The sequence below is a fragment of the Triticum aestivum genome, chromosome 1B (assembly GCF_018294505.1).
Source record: "Triticum aestivum cultivar Chinese Spring chromosome 1B, IWGSC CS RefSeq v2.1, whole genome shotgun sequence".
NCBI classification, from domain to species: domain Eukaryota; kingdom Viridiplantae; phylum Streptophyta; class Magnoliopsida; order Poales; family Poaceae; genus Triticum; species Triticum aestivum.
In genome coordinates, this window is record NC_057795.1 from 52786633 (window position 1) to 52807133 (window position 20501).

Here is a 20501-nt window from a genome sequence, read left to right on the forward strand (position 1 = left end):
CGGGGTTAATTCCTTTGTTTGTTTCTCGTCTTTGCTTGTTGAGTTCTGATGCAGCAAGGCATCCCACATATAAAAAATTGATGGGATTGGGTTTAAACGAGCGAGGTGGGACTATTATTTTTGTAAGAACCTTCAGTAGAAGCATACAATATCAATTGGCCTCATCCTTCGGGACAGAGAGCCTGGTCGAGAGTTCGATCCTCAAAGCAAGTATTTTTCGTTGCTTACCCAATTCATCGTTTTTTAAAAGGTGTGGACCAGGCCGAGTTTGGCCCACGTGTATGACTCAAGATGGATGAAACCTGTTTAATATGGTGGACACACGAAAATTACGTATGAAGTCTTGGGGGTAAGAAACGTTTTTACCTTTATTATTATTAGGTATAGATTAATAATGAAAAAAATTGAAACAATTTTTTTATTAATGAAAGAAAAAATAAAAAAAAGGAAAAGTAAAAAAGGAAAAAACGAAACAGAAAAAAACGCAGAAAAAAATTATGAAAGAACGAGAAATAAAACCCAAAAATTTCAATTAAAAAAAAAGCAACCTGTATATAATATACTTCATCTGTTCCTAAATATCAGTCTTTGTAGAGATTTCACTATGAACTACAGGCGAATGTATATAAATGCATTTTAAGTGCGAATATTCATTCATTTTGCTTCGTATATAATCCATCTAGTGAAATCTCTACAAAAGACTTACATGAGGGAGTATAAACGAACGAAAAGAACGAAAGAGGGAACGCGCAGAACGCACTTGGGCTATCGGATCCGAATCGACCTCACCTCAGGCAGCACAGCACGGCCTTGTTTCCTGGTTGGCTTCGCCAAACCCGCAAGCTCGGCCCTGAACATTATACTAGCACGGCATCCCCGGCATCCCCCACCCGGAGAAGAGAGGAGAAGAGAAGGCGAGAGTGGATCTAGGGTTAGGGTTCTCTCGCTCTTGTCTAGCAGAGCGGCGATGGAGTTCACACGGAAGGAGCAGTTTGATGCGTACGTCGATTTGATATTGGCGGCACGGCAGAAGGGGACGGTGAAGGCGGCGGAGGAGGCGGAGAGGAGGAAGACAGCTATCGCCCCCAAAAACAAAAAGAAGAGCGCGCGGAAGGCGGCGGCTCTGGAGTGGGCGAGGAAGAGTTTGGACGCAGAGAGGGCCAAGGACGGGAGCAGCTTCAAGCCCAAGACGGTGACCGAGGAAGACGTCGCGGCGGCGGCCGTGTACAGAGCCAAGGGGGAGGAGGCGCACAGGAACCAGGATCGGAAGGGGGAGCTGGACGCCGTCATCAAGTGGATCGGGACGGGAGACCCCGAAGCAATCAGGATCTCGAACCAGTGGGTGGATGAAAACATGGCGGCCATGAAGCTGCAGGCGCTCGATCCCACCGAGTACTGGGAGGCCGTCGATGCCAGGAGGCACCGGGAATCCGGGGAATCTCTGTGGGTCGACTCCTGCGGTTCCTGTAAGCAGACCCGAATCCCCTTTCCCTCCTCATCAATTGCTCTAGGAATAATAATCTCCGGTAAGCGTCTTGATTGATTCACATTGGTCTGCAGCACCTACCCAGCCCATGTGTCACACGGACGACAAGCCTCCGCGTGGGCGCGGTACAGCATTCCCCATGCGAACTCTGCAGGTCTTTTCGGTCAGGGTTGGAGCGATCACAGGTGGATTGGACTGGCCTCTGGATGTCTATGGTGTCGTTGCCGCACGTGACTCATTCGATCAGAATCACAACATCATCTTCAACCGCACCAGGGATAACTGCCAAACCATTGACAAGAAGGTTCGTATTCTCGTCGCTCACAAATATTTGGTGCCATATTATTGTTACCTCCACAATGTTATTTATATACTAGGACATATATATGTGGTTAAATTAGAGATTTAAAACATGAAGTGAGATGAGAAAATAATTACTTTCTCTTCCAATTGTTATGGGCAAATATATACCAAATTATCAATCCATGAAGTATGAATAAATCTGCAAATGTAAGTGGGAAGCATGCTATTTGTTTGCAAAATGTTCTGAGTTTTAAAAGTATGCCAACATTAGTGTAGATTATTTCCAGGTATAGTCGAATCCTATGGAATAGTGCCTGCAACTTTTACCCTCTCTTGACCAGTTTGTTTGAGGCCAGTAAATAAATAATTTCTTGTGTTCCCATTTGAAATTCTGCTAGAAAATCCTCTAGTTGTTGTTTGCAATCTTATCTCTTAGATAATAAGTTTAGAGTATATATGCACACCTCAGAAATACCCCTTTTTGTTTGCCTCTAAAGCGTTTCCCTACTGTACATAGTTTTGAAGTGTATATGCTTCAGTTGTGATGTTCAATGTTTGCCTTTGCTTCAATCTACACATATTATTTGTTTAAAATGCAAGAGTTTTAGACATTTGAAATGCTTTCTGACCCAACTCAAATTCATGGGCTCACCTCTGGAAAATTCTGTCTTTCCTGTGCTTTCTACCAACATATATTTAATTCAAGCACTTATTATTAAGTTTAGCGTAATAAATGGATTACTTGCCAATGGATGCATTCTTTCTTGACATCAGCATAGATTGGTTATATTTGCTCCAGTCATTACTCGAGATAAATGATACATAACTTACGTTTTAAATTTTACATGCAGAATCCATGTCTGAGACTGACAGGTCCTACCCGCGCTGTTGTTGTTGTGGATCCTGCGTCCTTTGAGGTTAACTTGCGAGTTAAGGGCAGAACTGAATCAGAGGACAGAGAATTGAGTAATCTAGTTTTTTATTATCATGATTCTGGTTCTAGTGAATCATACGCGATTAAACGTGTCAGCACCAGCAAGCTTAGCACAGTGACATTGATGCTGGGTGATATTGTTAATTCAGTGGAGGCCACCATCAGTGTGAGAGTTGTTGGTGGGGAATGGCCAGAAGGTTTTCAAGGTCTAATTTCTGTCAATACGGCCAGTATTGATGCCAAGAAAGTCGAGTTGCTTGCGTTCGGAGATAAGTTGCCTCTTGCAGCTGATGGCATGATACAGCTTTCACGACATGTTGTATCTGTTGAAGCTAATGGAGAGTTGATAGTCTCCGTCATGGCAACTAGCTTGGAGGATCAAACTGTTGAGAGAGATTCAGAAGCATTCAGAGCCAAGAAAGCCTCCAGGAGCATGCGTATGCTTGAAGTTCACCGTTGTAAGTTTGAAGTCACTGTCGCATGCTCTTGTCCAGAACCGACCTCATTTCCACAAACTTACAAATGATGTCTGAGTTAAGTTGCTATATGATTGCTATTGGTTTATCTCAAGTGGTAGTTGGATGTTAGTATCTTGTTTAAATTTGTCTTGACTAGTATGCAATGTGGGCAAGTTAAGATATACTCCCTCCGCCCTGTAATTTAAGAGCATTTTTGACACAACACTAGTGTCCAAAACGCTAGGGAGTATTTGACTATGTAACGTATTGTGGAAACTTGAGGGGTATATATTTGACTCAAGTAATGAGGGCAAGTTATTAGATTTAATTTACTCTTTTCATGTGTATTTTTCTCGTACTAGCTTATGCTGGTACATTTAGTTTGTCTCATGAGCGTTTTAGTTTGACTCCATGCTCTGGAAAGAAGCAATGTCAACTAGTTCCTGGTATCATTTGCTTAGAAATACAATACATGCTTCTGCTATCCAAATCCAAGAATAGATGAGACCAGCTCTCTCCTCCCAAGAAATACATGCTTCTGCTATCCTATCTATAGGTTGACGCCTACATGAGGAGAATGAGTGAAGTTGCTCAGAAACATGAACCGGGAGCTAGATGTGCCTCGTTAAGCTTTTTTATTTCCTGAAATTGGCCTTAATTTATGTTTGAAAGAAGTATCAAAATCACCCCCAAATCCAGCCATATCCCTCCCTGAAGTCAATTTTGATATACTTTTTACCCTCAATCAAATCTATAAAAACATATAAATCACCCTCTGGTTATCAAGTTAACATGTCCAATTTTAGGAGGTTCTGACAGGTGTTTAAAACATTCAGAACCCCCCCCCCCCCCCCCCCCCCCGCCCCCTATTTTCCCGAAGTCTATAGAACACCGCTCGCCATGCGGAGTCACGTCATGTCGACACCATGTTGACGTTCGAGAACTTGTTACATGCCACAGTTTGCAACGTGGTTTGCTTCTACAGGTTGTTGGGCTCAAGCCACGCCGATTGGTGGTGGCGGAGTTCATCAGGACTACGAGAATCAAGGTTGGCAACAAGGTCTGGCAATGGCAGCAACATAGGCTTGGCCAGGCCGAGGGTACGGTGCGCTACAAAGGCTGAGATGGGCAAGAGGTCCCCAAAGGTTGCACGAGCATGCCTTCGTCCATATGGTCACCTGAGAAGCCCCGGTGACAAAACTAGACAAATCGGCTATGGTGGTGCTAGGCTACAATAGGCTAGAGGATGCGCGCGAGCTTGGGGATAGACGTGAAAAGAAGAGGGGCTCACCACGAAGCTATCAGCGCAGATGACTAGGTGAAGGAAGCTTGGGTGGCGAGAATTGGGTAGTGGTGAGCGACAGTCGCTAGGGGGCAACTTCGTCCAATTCTTTCAGTGAAGTTGATCATGGCATCCTAGCGACGCTCCTGTAGAAGGTCGGCGGTGAGGCATGGGCATTGGTCACGTGAACGACGAGCAATGGCTGCGATGGGGCACTCTAGTGGTAAACTCGACTATGTATCCACAACATCCAGCAAGAACAGAAACCCAGATCACTTGATTTTATAGGGAAGTTCGCCCAAATCGGAGGGCCCTCTCATGCATATATTTTATATAGAGTATTTAGGGGTTTAACCGAGTGATTGATGATACTATCTTAGCGGAACAGTTTTAGAGGAGGAAAGAAATTACTGAAGCAAAACAAGCCACAATAACTAATAGCATACTAATGACAATGGGTAAATGGTGAATAGTGTTGGGGAACGTAGTAATTTCAAAAACATTCCTACGCACACGCAAGATCATGGTGATGCATAGCAACGAGCGGGGATAGTGAGTCCACGTACCCTCGTAGACCAAAAGCGGACGCGTTAGCACAACGCGGTTGATGTAGTCGTACGTCTTCAAGATCTGAGTTCAACACACGTTCAGCTCGATGACGTCCCGCGAACTCCGATCCAGCAGAGCTTCACGGGAGAGTTCTGTCAGCACGACGGCGTGATGACGGTGATGATATTGCTACCGACGCAGGGCTTCGCCTAAGCACCGCTACAATATGGCCGAGGTGGAATATGGTGGAGGGGGGCACCACACACGGCTGGGATAGATCAACAGATCAACTTGTGTGTCTAGAGGTGCCCCTTGCCTCAGTATATAAAGGAGGAGAGGAGGGGAGGCCGGCCGGCTCCTATGGGCGCGCCAAGTGTGGAGTCCTACTAGGACTCCAAGTCCTAGTAGGAGTCCATCAAAGGGAAGGAGGGAAGAAGGGAGGAGAGGGAGGAGAGAAAGGAAAGGGGGGCTGGCCCCCTTGTCCAATTCGGTTTGGGCTAGGGGGGCCACGCGCCCTGCCTTGCCTGCCTCCTCTCTTCCACCACTTGGCCCATGAGGCCCAATACTTCTTTCCCGTATTCCCATATCTTCCCGGTACTCCGAAAAATACCCAAATCACTCGGAACCTTTCCGATGTCCAAATATAGTCGTCCAATATATCGATCTTTACGTCTCGACCATTTAGAGACTCCTCGTCATGTCCCCGATCTTATCCGGGACTTCCAACTACCTGCAGTACATCAAAACACATAAACTCATAATACCGATCGTCACCGAACGTTAAGCGTGCAGACCATACAGGTTCGAGAACTATGTAGACATGACCGAGACACGTCTCCGGTCAATAACCAATAGCGGAACCTGGATGCTCATATTGGCTCCTACATATTCTACGAAGATCTTTATCGGTCAAACCGCATAACAACATACGTTGTTCCCTTTGTCATCGGTATGTTACTTGCACGAGATTCGACCGTCGGTATCTCAATACCTACACTACTACGAAAACGCTTATAGATAGAAGTTTACCAGTAGCGTTTGTTTGTGACCCAACGCTACTAGTACTTAGTAGTAGCGCTGGCTAGAAAGAGCACTACTGGTATATGTTAGCAGCAACGCTTGTTATCTAAACCCATGCTACTGCTAAGTGTAACACACCACAATATCTGATCACAAAATATTAGCATCGCTTGTCACCCAACCAGCTCTACTATTAGTTTTGGATCTATAGCGCTTGTTGATATAAACACGCGACTGCTATTTTTTCTATCTATAAAATTTTACCAGTAGCGTGTTATTTTAGCCCGCGCTATAGGTAGTGCACCACCAGCCGTAGATATTTTGCAAGCTGCCATAGCAGTAGCGTGCATAGGAGACCCGCGCTACTGCTATCCCCGCCAGCCACCTACCACCTTTCCCCTCCTTCCTCCCCTTTCTTCTTCCTCCCCCCTTCCCTTTCTCCCCCTTTCCTTGCACCTTGCTTGTTCCAATGCTTCCCCTCCACCACCCCTCCATTTGAGCCCTCCCTTCCCCTCTTCTTTGCATTTCCATCACCCCCCTCTTCTTTGCCCCTCCACCACCCCTCCATTAGAGCCCTCCCTTCCCCTCTTCTTTGCCCTTCCATCACCCTCCTCTTCTTTGCCCCTCCACCACACCCCTATTCTTTTCCCTCCACCACCACCCCCTCCATTAATGCCCTCCCTCCCCATCTTCTTTGCCCTCCACCACCCCCTTCCATTAATGCCTTCCCTCTTCTCCTCTCCCTCTCCTCCCACTCTCTCCCTAGCTAGCTCGCTAGTTAGAGATATATATCTATAGAGATACTAGGTTATTAAGAAGAAAGGTGCTCGATATCCCTCTCGACACATAGGTGAGCAAAAAAAGTGTTTGTGTGGATAGGACCGAAACTATATATATATGGGCGATATGAGAATATACCGAATTGTGTGTGGCATAATTTGAGTTGCCTACATTGTGTATTTGATGAAATAATGTGGGTGACATTAGTTGCCTATGTTTTGCCAAAATGTTGATTCAATTCCGTTTCGGCGAATTTCGGGCATGCAAACTCAATATGTCCTATGTTTAGGGAAGGTCATGCCGAATTTTTGTATGAATTTGATCCATGCATGCATATATACGTGGTTATAATATTTGCTCCGCCCGCAGGTGATCATGAAGGTCAATGGAAGGATGGTGGAAAGATACTGGCAATCCGCTGTGGATGACATGTATGAAAAAAGACTGAGGGATGTTTTATGTCCGTGTCGAAAATGCAAAGGAATAGTCAGGCTCGACCCCTTTGAGGGTGGTAAATTCAAGGCGCACCTGCTCATGCATGGTTTCATGCATGGCCATACTCGGTGGATAAGTGAAGAAGAAGAAGATGATGATGATGATGATGATGATGAGGACGTCGACGGGGCAGGAAATAACGACATGGGGCCACCAGACGAAGAGATGACCGATTATGTGCCCGAAGAGGAAGACGGCCTCGGAAATGTCGATGGCGAAGAGGCAGTTCAAGGCGGAGAAGACGCGGACACGCCACCGTATTCGTCGCTACTAAGTTCAGCCATGCGGGACCCGCATGTTCGAGACCTGCTTCGCAAGAAGACGACTAGCGACAGAGCTGCTTCTAGAGAGGAGGCCAAACTGGCGCAACTGGAGGTAGACTCGATGACTCCTTTGTATGATGGTTGCAATAATCCCGAGGTGACCCGCTTGAGTTTCACACTAGAACTTCTAAAGATGAAGGCAAAAAACAAATGGACAGATACAAGCCTGGATGAGCTTCTGAAGTACCTAAAGAAGGTTCTTCCCGCGGGAAGCCTGTGTCCTACTAGTGTCGAGGAGGCAAAGAAAATCGTGTGCCCTCTTGATCTGCCACATATTAGATATCACGCATGCATCAATGATTGCATCATATATCGGAACGAGCACGCGGAAAAAACCATCTGTCCAAAGTGCAATGCTTCACGATATAAAAAGGCCGGAAAGAAAGCTCCACAGAAAGTTGTATGGTACTTTCCGATCACTCCGCGTCTACAGCGGTATTTCGTAGATCCTAAGGAAGCAAAGCTTATGCGCTGGCACGCGGAGAGGGTGAAGCCAGATGACGGAGATGAACCGAAGCTGAGACACCTCGCAGATGCTAGCCAGTGGAGAGCATTAAATGCTGAATTTGAATTTTTCGCAAATGATCCAAGGAACATCGTGCTTGGCGCTAGTAGTGATGGCATGAATCCATTTGGCAACCAGAACACCAATCATAGCACATGGCCCGTGTTTGTATGGATGTACAACCTCCCCCCTGGTTGTGCATGAAGGAAAAATACATACACATGGCTATGCTTATTCAAGGGCCGAGACAACCGGGAAATGATATAAATCTGTATCTCGGGTTACTGAAAGAGGAGTTACAGACCTTATGGACAACACCGGCCAAGACATGGGATGCAAGCAAAGGAGAGTATTTCTACATGAGAGCCGCGCTGATCACGACGGTGCAGGACTATCTCGGTTACGGCTATCTCTCCGGCCAGGTGTGCCACGGATATTGCGGATGCACGAGGTGCATGGATGATACAACTTCTCTACAGCTATCGAAAGATGGCGGGTCTTCGAAAATCATGTACATGGGGCATCGAAGATGGCTCGAGAAGGATGACCCATGGAGAAAGCGTGGAGATCTATTCAATGGTAAGGCTGAGAATCGAGGTCCTCCACGTAAGCGTAGCCGTGCAGAAATATATGAGTTATTGAAGAACTGGGAAGAGTACCCCTCACCAGGAAAGACGAAGAAAAAGGCGCCGGAGCCCCTGCTGAAGATATGGAAGACGAGATCTGTTTTCTGGGACTTGGAATACTGGCCCATACTCGACACGCCTCATAGCCTTGATTAAATGCATATCACAAAAAATATCCTTGAGAGTTTGCTTGGAACATTGATGAACATGCCGGAGAGGACCAAGGATGGGCCGAAGGCAAGAAAAGACTTGGAATTTTTGAAAATCAGGAAAGATCTTCAAATGCCCGGTAAAAGGTCGTCAGAGGAGACCGAGACGGAGACGGAGACGGAAGATAGGGGCAAAAAAGTAAACAAGAAGGAAGAACAATATTGCCCCCCCCTCTTGCTTCACCTTAGATCCGAAGGAGGTCGATCAATTGTTCAAGTGCCTTGCCGGAATCAAAGTTAGTTCCGGATACTGTGGGAAGATAAGCAGATATCTGGACACTAAGAAAAAAGGTTCAGTGGGATGAAGTCTCACGACTGTCATGTGATGATGACGCAGTTACTCCCGGTTGCACTTAGAGGGATTATGGACACACATGTGCGTGAGACGCTTACTGACCTATGCCACTTTTTTGATGCTATCTCTCGAAAGTCGATCAGTGTGAAGCAACTCCATAGGCTACAGGAAGAGATCGTTGTCATACTCAATGAGCTAGAGATGTACTTCCCGCCCGCGTTCTTTGATGTCATGGTGCATCTATGTGTCCACATCATGGACGACATCATCGACCTAGGGCCGACATTCCTGCATAGCATGATGCCGTTCGAGAGGATGAATGGGGTAATCAAAGGATTCGTTCGTAACATGTCCCGTCCAGATGGAAGCATAGCCCTGAGATATCTGAACAAAGAGTCCATCTCTTTCTGTGAGAGTTATCTGACCAAAGACCCTGTTGTTGGTTTGCCCGTCAACAAGCACTCTGGAAGGCTCGAAGGTGAAGGTCACACCAACAGTCATAGGGATGTGAATGTGTCACGCTCGGGCCGACAAAACGACCTTGACAGGGCAAACTTAGTAGTGCTACAACACCTAGATGTGCTAGAAGATTTCGTGACACTGCATAAAGAGACCATCGCAAAGAAGTACCGTGACCGTGGGGTGCACAACACGGACGCTGAAGTTATTAGAGAGCACAACTCCACTTTCTTGCATTGGTTCAAAGAGCGAGTTCTGGCTAATCCCCCGGAAGAGGGTTGTCCGAACAGAACACTCATATACGCTTTAGCACATGACCCCTCGACCATCCTCGCGACTTATCAAGCATACGATATTAACGGATACACGTTCTACACGGAGAAGAAAGATAAACACAGTGATGACCAAAACTCAGGGGTGACGATGGAAGCCATGACCGGGAATATAACTGAAAGATATTATGGAAGGGTCGAAGAGATATGTGAGTTTAACTACTCTGGATTGCATAGCGCGATGATGTTCCATGTCAGATGGGCTAAAAATGTACATAGAGAAAACCGACATTTCACTACCATGTGTATACCCGACTCCGATGATAGCGGTACCGTCAACGCCATCGCCAAAAATGAGCCATGGGTACATGCTAAACACGTGACACAATGTTTCTTCATAACTGACCCAATCAATCCCAGTTGTGTTGTCATGAAGACAAGCAAAAGGAGCATCGCCGGAATGGATGGAGTCGCCAACGAGGAAGACTATGACCAGTACGGTGATCTGATGAGGGAAGATGATGCTGATGACGACGAAACATATGTCAAAAGAAGAATGAAGACTACATTACCTACGAAAGTTCGTAATCCCTGGAGAAGGAAAACTCATGACCATGGGCTCAATTATTCGACAACGAACAAAAGAGGGAAGAAGATCGGTCTGAAGCGTCGTCGTCGCCCAAGCTGACAAACTAATCCCAAAGTTTGTGTGTGTCTAGCTTTTTCGTATACCGCCGATAGCGGTCAAATGATGTAAGATATATATTATACTAATTATTATCCGGAGGGTAACAATGGTGTAATGCAAAATGAAAGAAAAAGAAAAAGAAAAGTGCAAATGAAAGAAAAAGAAAAAGAAAAAGAAAGGAAGTTTTGCAAAATGAAATAAAAAGAAAAAGGAAAAGGAACTAATAAGTTGTGGAAAATGAAATGCAAGAAAAATAAAAAAATAAAAATAAAAATAAAAAAAGAAAAAGAAAAAAAGTTAGCAGTAGCGCGCTTTATCCAGGGAAGCGCTATAGCTAAGAAAAAGGAAAATAAAAATAAATAAAGAAAAAAACTAGCAGTAGCGCGTTTTTGCTGGACCAGCACTATAGCTAAGTTAGCTATAGCGCGTTTTGCCAACATGCGCTATAGCTAAGTTAGCTATAGCACCGGTCCGCTAGCCCCCTCTTTCCTGTCTCTCTCACTCGCTCCACTCGATCCCCTCTGACTCCACTGCCGACGCCACCCCGCCCACGCTGTCGCCGACGCCAGCCCCGCCCCGCCGCCGACGCCAGCCCCGCCCCGCCCCGCTGACGCCGCCGACGCCAGCCCCGCCCCACCCCGCCGACGCCAGCCCCACCCCGCCCCGTCCCGACCCCCACCCGCTCCAGTATGCCCCCCCCCCCGCCCCTCTTCCTTCCTCTCCGACCCCTCAGCCCCGTCTCTCTCTCTCTTTGACCCCCTCCCGCTCTCTGCAGATCGGCGACCCCGGTGACCCCGACGCCGTCCACCGACCCCGACCCCTTCAGCGCCTCCCTCCGTGAAGCAGCCGGCGACGCCCAGCAACGACAACTAGCACTAGACAGGTGCCTTTCCCTCCCCTCCCAAGTGTTAGTTAGCTTAATTTAATTATCGTTAGTGTTAGTTAGTGTTAGTTAGCTTAATTTGCTGTCAGTGCTAGTAAGTTAATTGCTGTTAGTGTTAGTGTTAGCCCAGTGATAGTTAGTGTTAATATTGATGCATGTGTGCTGCTGCTGTTTTTGAAATTCAGTTAGAGCACACTGTTCAGTTAAATATTTTGTGTGCTTCTGCTTAGTTAATTTTTGAAATTCATTTAGTGTTAATATTGATGCATGTGTGCTGCTGCTATTGATGCATGTGTGCTGTTGCTATTGACAGTAAATTTAGTTAACTGAATCATGCATGATTCAGTTAATTCAGTGTGTGTGTGATGATTTGGCTGCTATGAGATCTTCTATGTAGTGAGATCAGTTTTGCAGCTTATGTTGTTGCTACTATGTCTGTGCTTGTTTTGCCAGAAACCGATTGCTAAGTGACCTATGTTTTGCCGGAAATGTTGATTCATTTCCATTCCGGCAAATTTCAGGCGCTCTATATGTGCACTTTCTAGCAAAGGTCATGCCGAAATTTTCCGTGAATTTCGGCATGACTTGTGCTAGAAAGTTGGACATATCGAGTGCTTGAGATTTGTCGCGATGGGAATGAACGACATTTCTGGCAAAACAAAGGTCGTCACTTTTTTTGTCATTATTCACTTTATTATATGAAGCTCGATAATTAAACGACTACGACATTAAACCCTAGGAAACATGAACGACACCTATGAGGCCGAAGGTTCTCACTCCCAATTAGTTCGAGCACACGCCTACCTCGAATTTTTGGCGGATCAGGAGAGACAGGAAGCTGGGTGTCCAGACCGCCTGGTCATGACGGATGACGACGGTGGTGGCGCCGGCACCGACACTGATGCCACCAACGACACCGGCACTGAGACTGGCGCTGATGATGTTCCTAACTATAGCACGGAAGGTGGGACCTCCCAAGCCAGTGAGGGAAAGAAGAAAAGAGGACATGACACCGAAATGAGCTCGGCACCGGAAGACTGGCGGTCACGGCGGTGCACCCTGGCGAGTTCGAGCCAATAGAGCCGCGAGAAGTGCCAGCGTGTTACGGCAACCAACTAGCATGCATCCTACGGGATACCGCTAACATCAACACCACAAAAATACGGAAGAATGATCAGTTGAAGAAGCTGCTTCTAACTAGGTTGCACGCAAGATTCCTATTCCCCGGTCGTTATGATGAAGTCGACCCATGGGATGATGATGCCATGAAAAAAATCAACAACAAAGCCCTAGGGAAGTTCAGCAACGCATTTAGCGCTTGGAAAACTAGGGTGAAAAGGCGATTCAAGTAGACCATGAAACCTACGCCGAGATGGTTCCAGACAATCAGAAAATTACGATAGAGGACTTTGAAAAGTTCAAGGAGACTTGCAATGAAGAAGCTTCCAAGGCTAGGTCGGAGAGAGGCAAGCAGCTGCAGGCAATGAACATGGGGAACCACCGCCTTGGAAGTCGTGGTTACACGGGAAAGAGGCCCGTGTGGGCTACGGAGGATGCAGAACGTGAACGTCTGGGGATCCCAGACCATTGGCTGAGTTCACCGACCAGCAGGAGCACGACTTCATCAGGGCCCGATTCTCGTGGGACCCCAAGAAAAAGATTTTTTCCACCGACGGGCCTGTTGGGGAAAGTAGCAGAAATTCAAAATTTTCCTATGTGTCACCAAGATCTATCTATGGAGAAACCAGCAACGAGGGGAAGGAGAGTGCATCTACATACCCTTGTAGATCGCTAAGCGGAAGTGTTCAAGAGAACGGGGTTGAAGGAGTCGTACTCGTCGTGATCCAAATCACCGGAGATCCTAGTGCCGAACGGACGTCACGTCCGCATTCAACACACGTACAGCCCGGTGACGTCTCCCATGCCTTGATCCAGCAAGGAAAGAGGGAGAGGTTGAGGAAGACCCCATCCAGCAACAACACAACGGCGTGATGGTGATGGAGGAGCGTGGCAATCCTGCAGGGCTTCGCCAAGCACCGCGGGAGAGGAGGAGAAAGAGAGGTAGGGCTGCGCCAATAGGAGAAGAACTTCGTGTGTTGGGCTGCTCCTTTGCCTCCACTATATATAGGGGGAGAAGGGGCTGCGCCCCACCTAGGTTTCCACCCCTAGGGGCGGCGGCCAGCCCTAGATCCCATCTAGGGGGGCGGCCAGGGGGGGAGAGGGGAAACTTGCCCCCCAAGTAAGGTGGAGGCGCCCCCTCCCCAAACCCTAGGCGCCTTGGGCCCTTGTGGGGGGGGCGCACCAGCCCACCTGGGGCTGGTCCCCTCCCACACTTGGCCCATGCTGCCCTCCGGGGATGGTGGCCCCACTTGGTGGACCCCCGGGACCCTCCCGGTGGTCCCGGTACGTTACCGGTAAAACCCAAAACTTTTTCGGTGACTAAAACAGGACTTCCCATATATAAATCTTTACCTCTGGACCATTCCGGAACTCCTCGTGACGTCTGAGATCTCATCCGGGACTCCGAACAACATTCGGTAACCACATACAAACTTCCTTTATAACCCTAGCGTCATCGAACCTTAAGTGTGTAGACCCTACGGGTTCGGGAACCATGCAAACATGACCGAGACGTTCTCCGGTCAATAACCAACAGCGGGATCTGGATACCCATGTTGGCTCCCACATGTTCCACGATGATCTCATCGGATGAACCACGATGTCAAGGACTCAATCAATCCCGTATTCAATTCCCTTTGTCTAGCGGTATTGTACTTGCCCGAGATTCGATCGTCGGTATCCCGATACCTTGTTCAATCTCGTTACCGGCAAGTCTCTTTTACTCATTCCATAACACATCATCCCGTGATCAACCCCTTGGTCACATTGTGCACATTATGATGATGTCCTACCGAGTGGGCCCAGAGATACCTCTCCGTTACACGGAGTGACAAATCCCAGTCTCGATTCGTGCCAACCCAACAGACACTTTTGGAGATACCTGTAGTGTACCTTTATAGCCACCCAGTTACGTTGTGACGTTTGGTACACCCAAAGCATTCCTACGGTATCCGGTAGTTGCACAATCTCATGGTCTAAGGAAATGATACTTGACATTAGAAAAGCTTTAGCATACGAACTACATGATCTTTGTGCTAGGCTTAGGATTGGGTCTTGTCCATCACACCATTGTCCTAATGATGTGATCCCGTTATCAACGACATCCAATGTCCATGGTCAGGAAACCATAACCATCTATTGATCAACGAGCTAGTCAACTAGAGGCTTACTAGGGACATGGTGTTGTCTATGTACCCACACATGTATCTGAGTTTCCTATCAATACAATTATAGCATGGATAATAAATGATTATCATGAACAAAGAAATATAATAATAATAGCTAATTTATTATTGCCTCTAGGGCATATTTCCAACAGTCTCCCACTTGCACTAGAGTCAATAATCTAGTTCACATCACCATGTGATTAACACTCACATGTCACTGTTGGGGAACGTAGCAGAAATTCAAAATTTTCCTACGTGTCACCAAGATCTATCTATGGAGAAACCAGCAACGAGGGGAAGGAGAGTGCATCGACATACCCTTGTAGATCGCTAAGCGGAAGCGTTCAAGAGAACGGGGTTGAAGGAGTCATACTCGTCGTGATCCAAATCACCGGAGATCCTAGTGCCGAACGGACGGCACCTCCGCGTTCAACACACGTACAGCCCGGTGACGTCTCCCATGCCTTGATCCAGCAAGGTGAGAGGGAGAGGTTGAGGAAGACTCCATCCAGCAGTAGCACAACGGCGTGGTGGTGATGGAGGAGCGTGGCAATCCTGCAGGGCTTCGCCAAGCACCGCGGGAGAGGAGGAGGACTTGGGAGAGTGGGAGGGCTGCGCTAGAACTTGTGGTGCGGCTGCCCTCCCACCCTCCACTATTTATAGGTGGGGGGAAGAGGGGGCCGGCCCCCCTAGATCCCATCTAGGGTTGGGGGCGGCGGCCAAGGGGGGAGGAGTGCCTCCCAAGTTAAGTGGAGGCCCTCCCCCTTAGGGTTTCCCCCTTCCCATGCGCATGGGCCTTGGGGGGGGGGCTGGTGCCCCTGGCCCATAAAGGCTAGTGCGCCCCCTTACAGCCCATGCTATTGTATTGGACGTGGTGGAACAATTTCCGGACCTCCGGACCCCTCCGGAATCCTCCGGAACCTTCTGGAAGCTTCCCGGTACAATACCGAAAAAACCCGAACTTTTTCCGGAACCCGAACAACAACTTTCCATATATAAATCTTTACCTCCGGACCATTCCGGAACTCCTCGTGACGTCCGGGATCTCATCCGGGACTCCGAACAACATTCGGTAACCACATACAAACTTCCTTTATAACCCTAGCATCATCGAACCTTAAGTGTGTAGACCCTACGGGTTCGGGAACCATTCAGACATGACCGAGACGTTCTACGGTCAATAACCAACAGCGGGATTTGGATACCCATGTTGGCTCCCACATGTACCATGATGATCTCATCGGATGAACCACGATGTCAAGGACTCAATCGATCCCGTATACAATTCCCTTTGTCTAGCGGTATTGTACTTGCCTGAGATTCGATCGTCGGTATACCGATACCTTGTTCAATCTCGTTACCGGCAAGTCTCTTTACTCGTTCCGTAACACATCATCCCGTGATCAACCCCTTGGTCACATTGTGCACATTATGATGATGTCCTACCGAGTGGGCCCAGAGATACCTCTCCGTCACACGGAGTGACAAATCCCAGTCTCGATTCGTGCCAACCCAACAGACACTTTCGGAGATACCTGTAGTGCACCTTTATAGCCACCCAGTTACGTTGTGACGTTTGGTACACCCAAAGCATTCCTACAGTATCCGGGAGTTGCACAATCTCATGGTCTAAGGAAATGATACTTGACATTAGAAAAGCTTTAGCATATGAACTACGATCTTTGTGCTAGGCTTAGGATTGGGTCTTGTCCATCACATCATTCTCCTAATGATGTGATCCCGTTATCAATGACATCCAATGTCCATGGTCAGGAAACCGTAACCATCTATTGATCAACGAGCTAGTCAACTAGAGGCTTACTAGGGACATGGTGTTGTCTATGTATCCACACATGTATCTGAGTTTCCTATCAATACACTTATAGCATGGATAATAAACGATTATCATGAACAAGGAAATATAATAATAACTAATTTATTATTGCCTCTAGGGCATATTTCCAACAGTCACATCGCCATGTGACCAACATCCAAAGAGTTTACTAGTGTTGCTAAACTAGTTCACATCATCATGTGATTAAGACTCAATGAGTTCTGGGGTTTGATCATGTTTTGCTTGTGAGAAAGGTTTTAATCAACGGGTCTGCAACATTCAGATCCGTATGTACTTCGCAAATCTCTAGGTCATATTGTAAATGCTGCTTCCACGCTCCACTTGGAGCTATTCCAAATGGTTGCTCCACTATACGTATCCGGTTTGCTACTCAGAGTCATTCGGATAGGTGTTAAAGCTTGCATCGACGTAACCCTTTACGTCGAACTCTTTATCACCTCCATAATTGAGAAACATATCCTTATTCCTCTAAGGATAATTTTGACCGCTATCTGGTGATCCACTCCTTGATCACCTTTGTACCCTCTTGCCATATATGTAGCAAGGCACACATCAGGTGCGATACACAACATAGCATACTGTAGAGCCTATGTCTAAAGCATAGGGGACGACCTTCGTCCTTTCTCTCTTTTCTTCCGTGGTCAAGCTTTAAGTCTTAACTTCATACCTTACATCTCAGGCAAGAACTCCTTCTTTGACTGATCCATCTTGAACACCTTCAAGATCATGTCAAGGTATATGCTCATTTGAAAGTATTATTAAGCATTTTGATCTATCCTTATAGATCTTGATGCTCAATGTTCAAGTAGCTTAATCCAGGTTTTCCATTGAAAAACACTTTCCAAATAACCCTATATGCTTTCCAGAAATTCTACATCATTTCTGATCAACAATATGTCAACAACATATACTCATCAGAAATTCTATAGTGCTCCCACTCACTTCTTTGGAAATACAAGTTTCTCATAAACTTTGTATAAACCCAAAATCTTTGATCATCTTATCAAAGTGCATATTCCAACTCCGAGATGCTTACTCCAGTCCATGGAAGGATCGCTGGAGCTAGCATACCTTTTAGCATCCTTAGGATCGACAAAACCTTTCTGATTGTATCACATACAACCTTTCCTTACGAAAACTGGTAAGGAAACTCGTTTTGACATCCATCTGCCAGATTTCATAAATGCAGCTAACGCTAACATGATTCCGATGGACTTAAGCATCGCTACGGATGAGAAAATCTGATCGTAGTCAACTCCTTGAACTTGTGAAAAACTCTTCGCCACAAGTCGAGCTTCATAGACGGTGACATTACCGTCCACATCCGTCTTCTTCTTAAAGATCCATTTATCTCAATGGCTTGCCGATCATCGGGCAAGTCCACCAAAGTCCATGCTTTGTTCTGATACATGGATCCTATCTCGGATTTCATGGCTTCTAACCATTTGTCGGAATTTGGGCCCACCATCGCTTCTCCATAGCTCATAGGTTCATTGTTGTCTAGCAACATGACCTTCAAGACAGGATCACCGTACCACTCCGAAGCAGTACGCGTCCTTGTTGTCTTACAAGGTTCGGTAGTGACTTGATCCGAAGCTTCATGATCACTATCATAAGCTTCCACTTCAATTGGTGTAGGTGCCACAGGAACAACTTCCTGTGCCCTTCTACACACTGGTTGAAGTGATGGTTCAATAACCTCATCAAGTCTCCACCATCCTCCCACTCAATTCTTTCGAGAGAAACTTTTCCTCGAGAAAGGACCCGTTTCTAGAAACAATCACTTTTGCTTCTAGATCTGAATTAGGAGGTATACCCAACCATTTTGGGTATCCTATGAAGATGCATTTATCCGTTTAGGGTTCGAGCTTATCACGATGAAACTTTTTCATATAAGCATCGCAGCCCCAAACTTTCAAGAAATCACAGCTTAGGTTTCTCTAAACCATAGTTCTCACGGTGTTATCTCAACGGAATTACGTGGTGCCCTATTAAAGTGAGTGCGGTTGTCTCTAATGCCTAACCCATGAACGATAGTGGTAATTCTATAAGAGACATCATGGCATGCACCATATCCAATAGGGTGCAACTATGATGTTCGGACACACCATCACACTATGGTGTTCCAGGCGGTATTAATTGTGAAACAATTTCCACAATGTCTTAATTGCGCGCCAAAGCTCGTAACTCAGATACTCATCTCTATGATCATATCATAGACATTTTATCCTCTTGTCACAATGATCTTCTAGTTCACTCTGAAATTACTTGAACCATTCAATAATTCAGACTTGTGTTTCATCAAGTAAATATACTCAACATCTACTCGAATCATCTGTGAAGTAAGAACATAACGATATTCACTGCATGCCTCAGCACTCATTGGACTGCACACATCAAAATGTGTTACTTCCAACAAGTTGCTATCTTGTTCCATTTTACTGAGAACGAGGCTTTCAGTCATCTTGCCCATGTGGTATGATTTGCATGTCTCAAGTGATTCAAAATCAAGTGTGTCCAAACGATCCCTCTGCATGGAGTTTCTTCATGCGTATACACCAATAGACATGGTTCGCATGTCTCAAACTTTTCAAAAACGAGTGAGTCCAAAGATCCATCAACATGGAGCTTCTTCATGCGTTTTATACCAATATGACTTACATGGTAGTGCCACAAGTAAGTGGTACTATCATTACTATCTTATATCTTTTGGCATGAAAATGTGTATCACTACGATCGAGATTCAATAAACCATTCCTTTAGGTGCAAGACCATTGAAGGTATTATTCAAATGAATAGAGTAGCCATTATTCTCCTTAAATGAATAATCGTATTGCGATAGACGTAATCCAATCATGTCTATGCTCAACGCAAACACTAAATGATAATTATTCAGGTTTAATACTAATCTTGATGGTAGAGGGAGCATGCGATGTTTGATCACATAAAACATGGAAACACTTCCAACACATATCGTCAGCTCACCTTTAGCTAGTCTCCGTTTATTCCGTAGCTCTTTTATTTCGAGTTACTAACACTTAGCAACCGAACCGGTATCTAATACCCTGGTGCTACTAGGAGTACTAGTAAAGTACACATTAACATAATGTATATCCAATATACTTCTATCGACCTTGTCAGCCTTCTCATCTACCAAGCATCTAGGGTGATTCTGCTCCAGTGGCTGTTCCCCTTATTACAGAAGCACTTAGTCTCGGGTTTGGGTTCAACCTTGGGTTTCTTCACTAGAGGAGCAGCTGATTTGCCGTTTCATGAAGTATCCCTTCTTGCCCTTGCCCTTTTTGAAACTAGTGGTTTTACTAACCATCAACAATTGATGCTCCTACTTGACTTCTAATTTCGCGGTGTCAAACATCGCGAATACTTCAAGGATCATCATATCTATCCCTGATATGTTATAGTTCATCCCGAAGCTCTAGCTGCTTGGTGGCAATGACTTTGGAGAAACATCACTATCTCATCTGGAAGATCAACTCCCACTCGATTCAAGTGATTGTTGCACTCAGACAATATGAGCACAAGCTCAACGATTGAGCTTTTCTCCCTTAGTTTGCAGGCTAAGAAAATCGTCGGAGGTCTTATACCTCTTGACGTCGGCACGAGCCTGAAATCCCAATTTCAGCCCTCAAAACATCCCATATGTTCTGCGACATTTTGAAAACGTCTTTGGTGCCTCAACTCTAAGCCGTTTAACTGAACTATCACGTAGTTATCAAAGCGTGTATGTCCGATGTTCGCAACATCCACAGACGATGTTTGGGGTTCAACACT

The 20501-nt window shown here is 46.2% G+C and overlaps 1 protein-coding gene across 1 annotated transcript; it reads left to right on the plus strand.

Annotated features, from left to right (window-relative positions):
• Positions 1-891: 891 nt before the first annotated feature.
• LOC123086278 (uncharacterized) lies at positions 892-3509 on the plus strand. The gene is made up of 3 exons (XM_044508013.1): positions 892-1466; positions 1561-1790; positions 2641-3509. Exons 1-3 carry the CDS (start codon positions 968-970, stop codon positions 3247-3249), a joined length of 1338 nt encoding a protein of 445 aa, XP_044363948.1. The 5' UTR covers positions 892-967; the 3' UTR covers positions 3250-3509.
• The last annotated feature ends 16992 nt before the right edge of the window (positions 3510-20501 follow it).

What these genes read in the sequence shown, in the direction of transcription:
- LOC123086278 (XM_044508013.1), top strand. Translation starts at nt 968, where the DNA reads ATGGAGTTCACACGGAAGGAGCAGTTTGATGCGTACGTCGATTTGATA. An exon ending in GGTCGACTCCTGCGGTTCCT is followed by an intron (nt 1,467 to 1,560) that starts GTAAGCAGACCC and finishes ATTGGTCTGCAG; the next exon opens with CACCTACCCAGCCCATGTGT. An exon ending in GCCAAACCATTGACAAGAAG is followed by an intron (nt 1,791 to 2,640) that starts GTTCGTATTCTC and finishes TTTTACATGCAG; the next exon opens with AATCCATGTCTGAGACTGAC.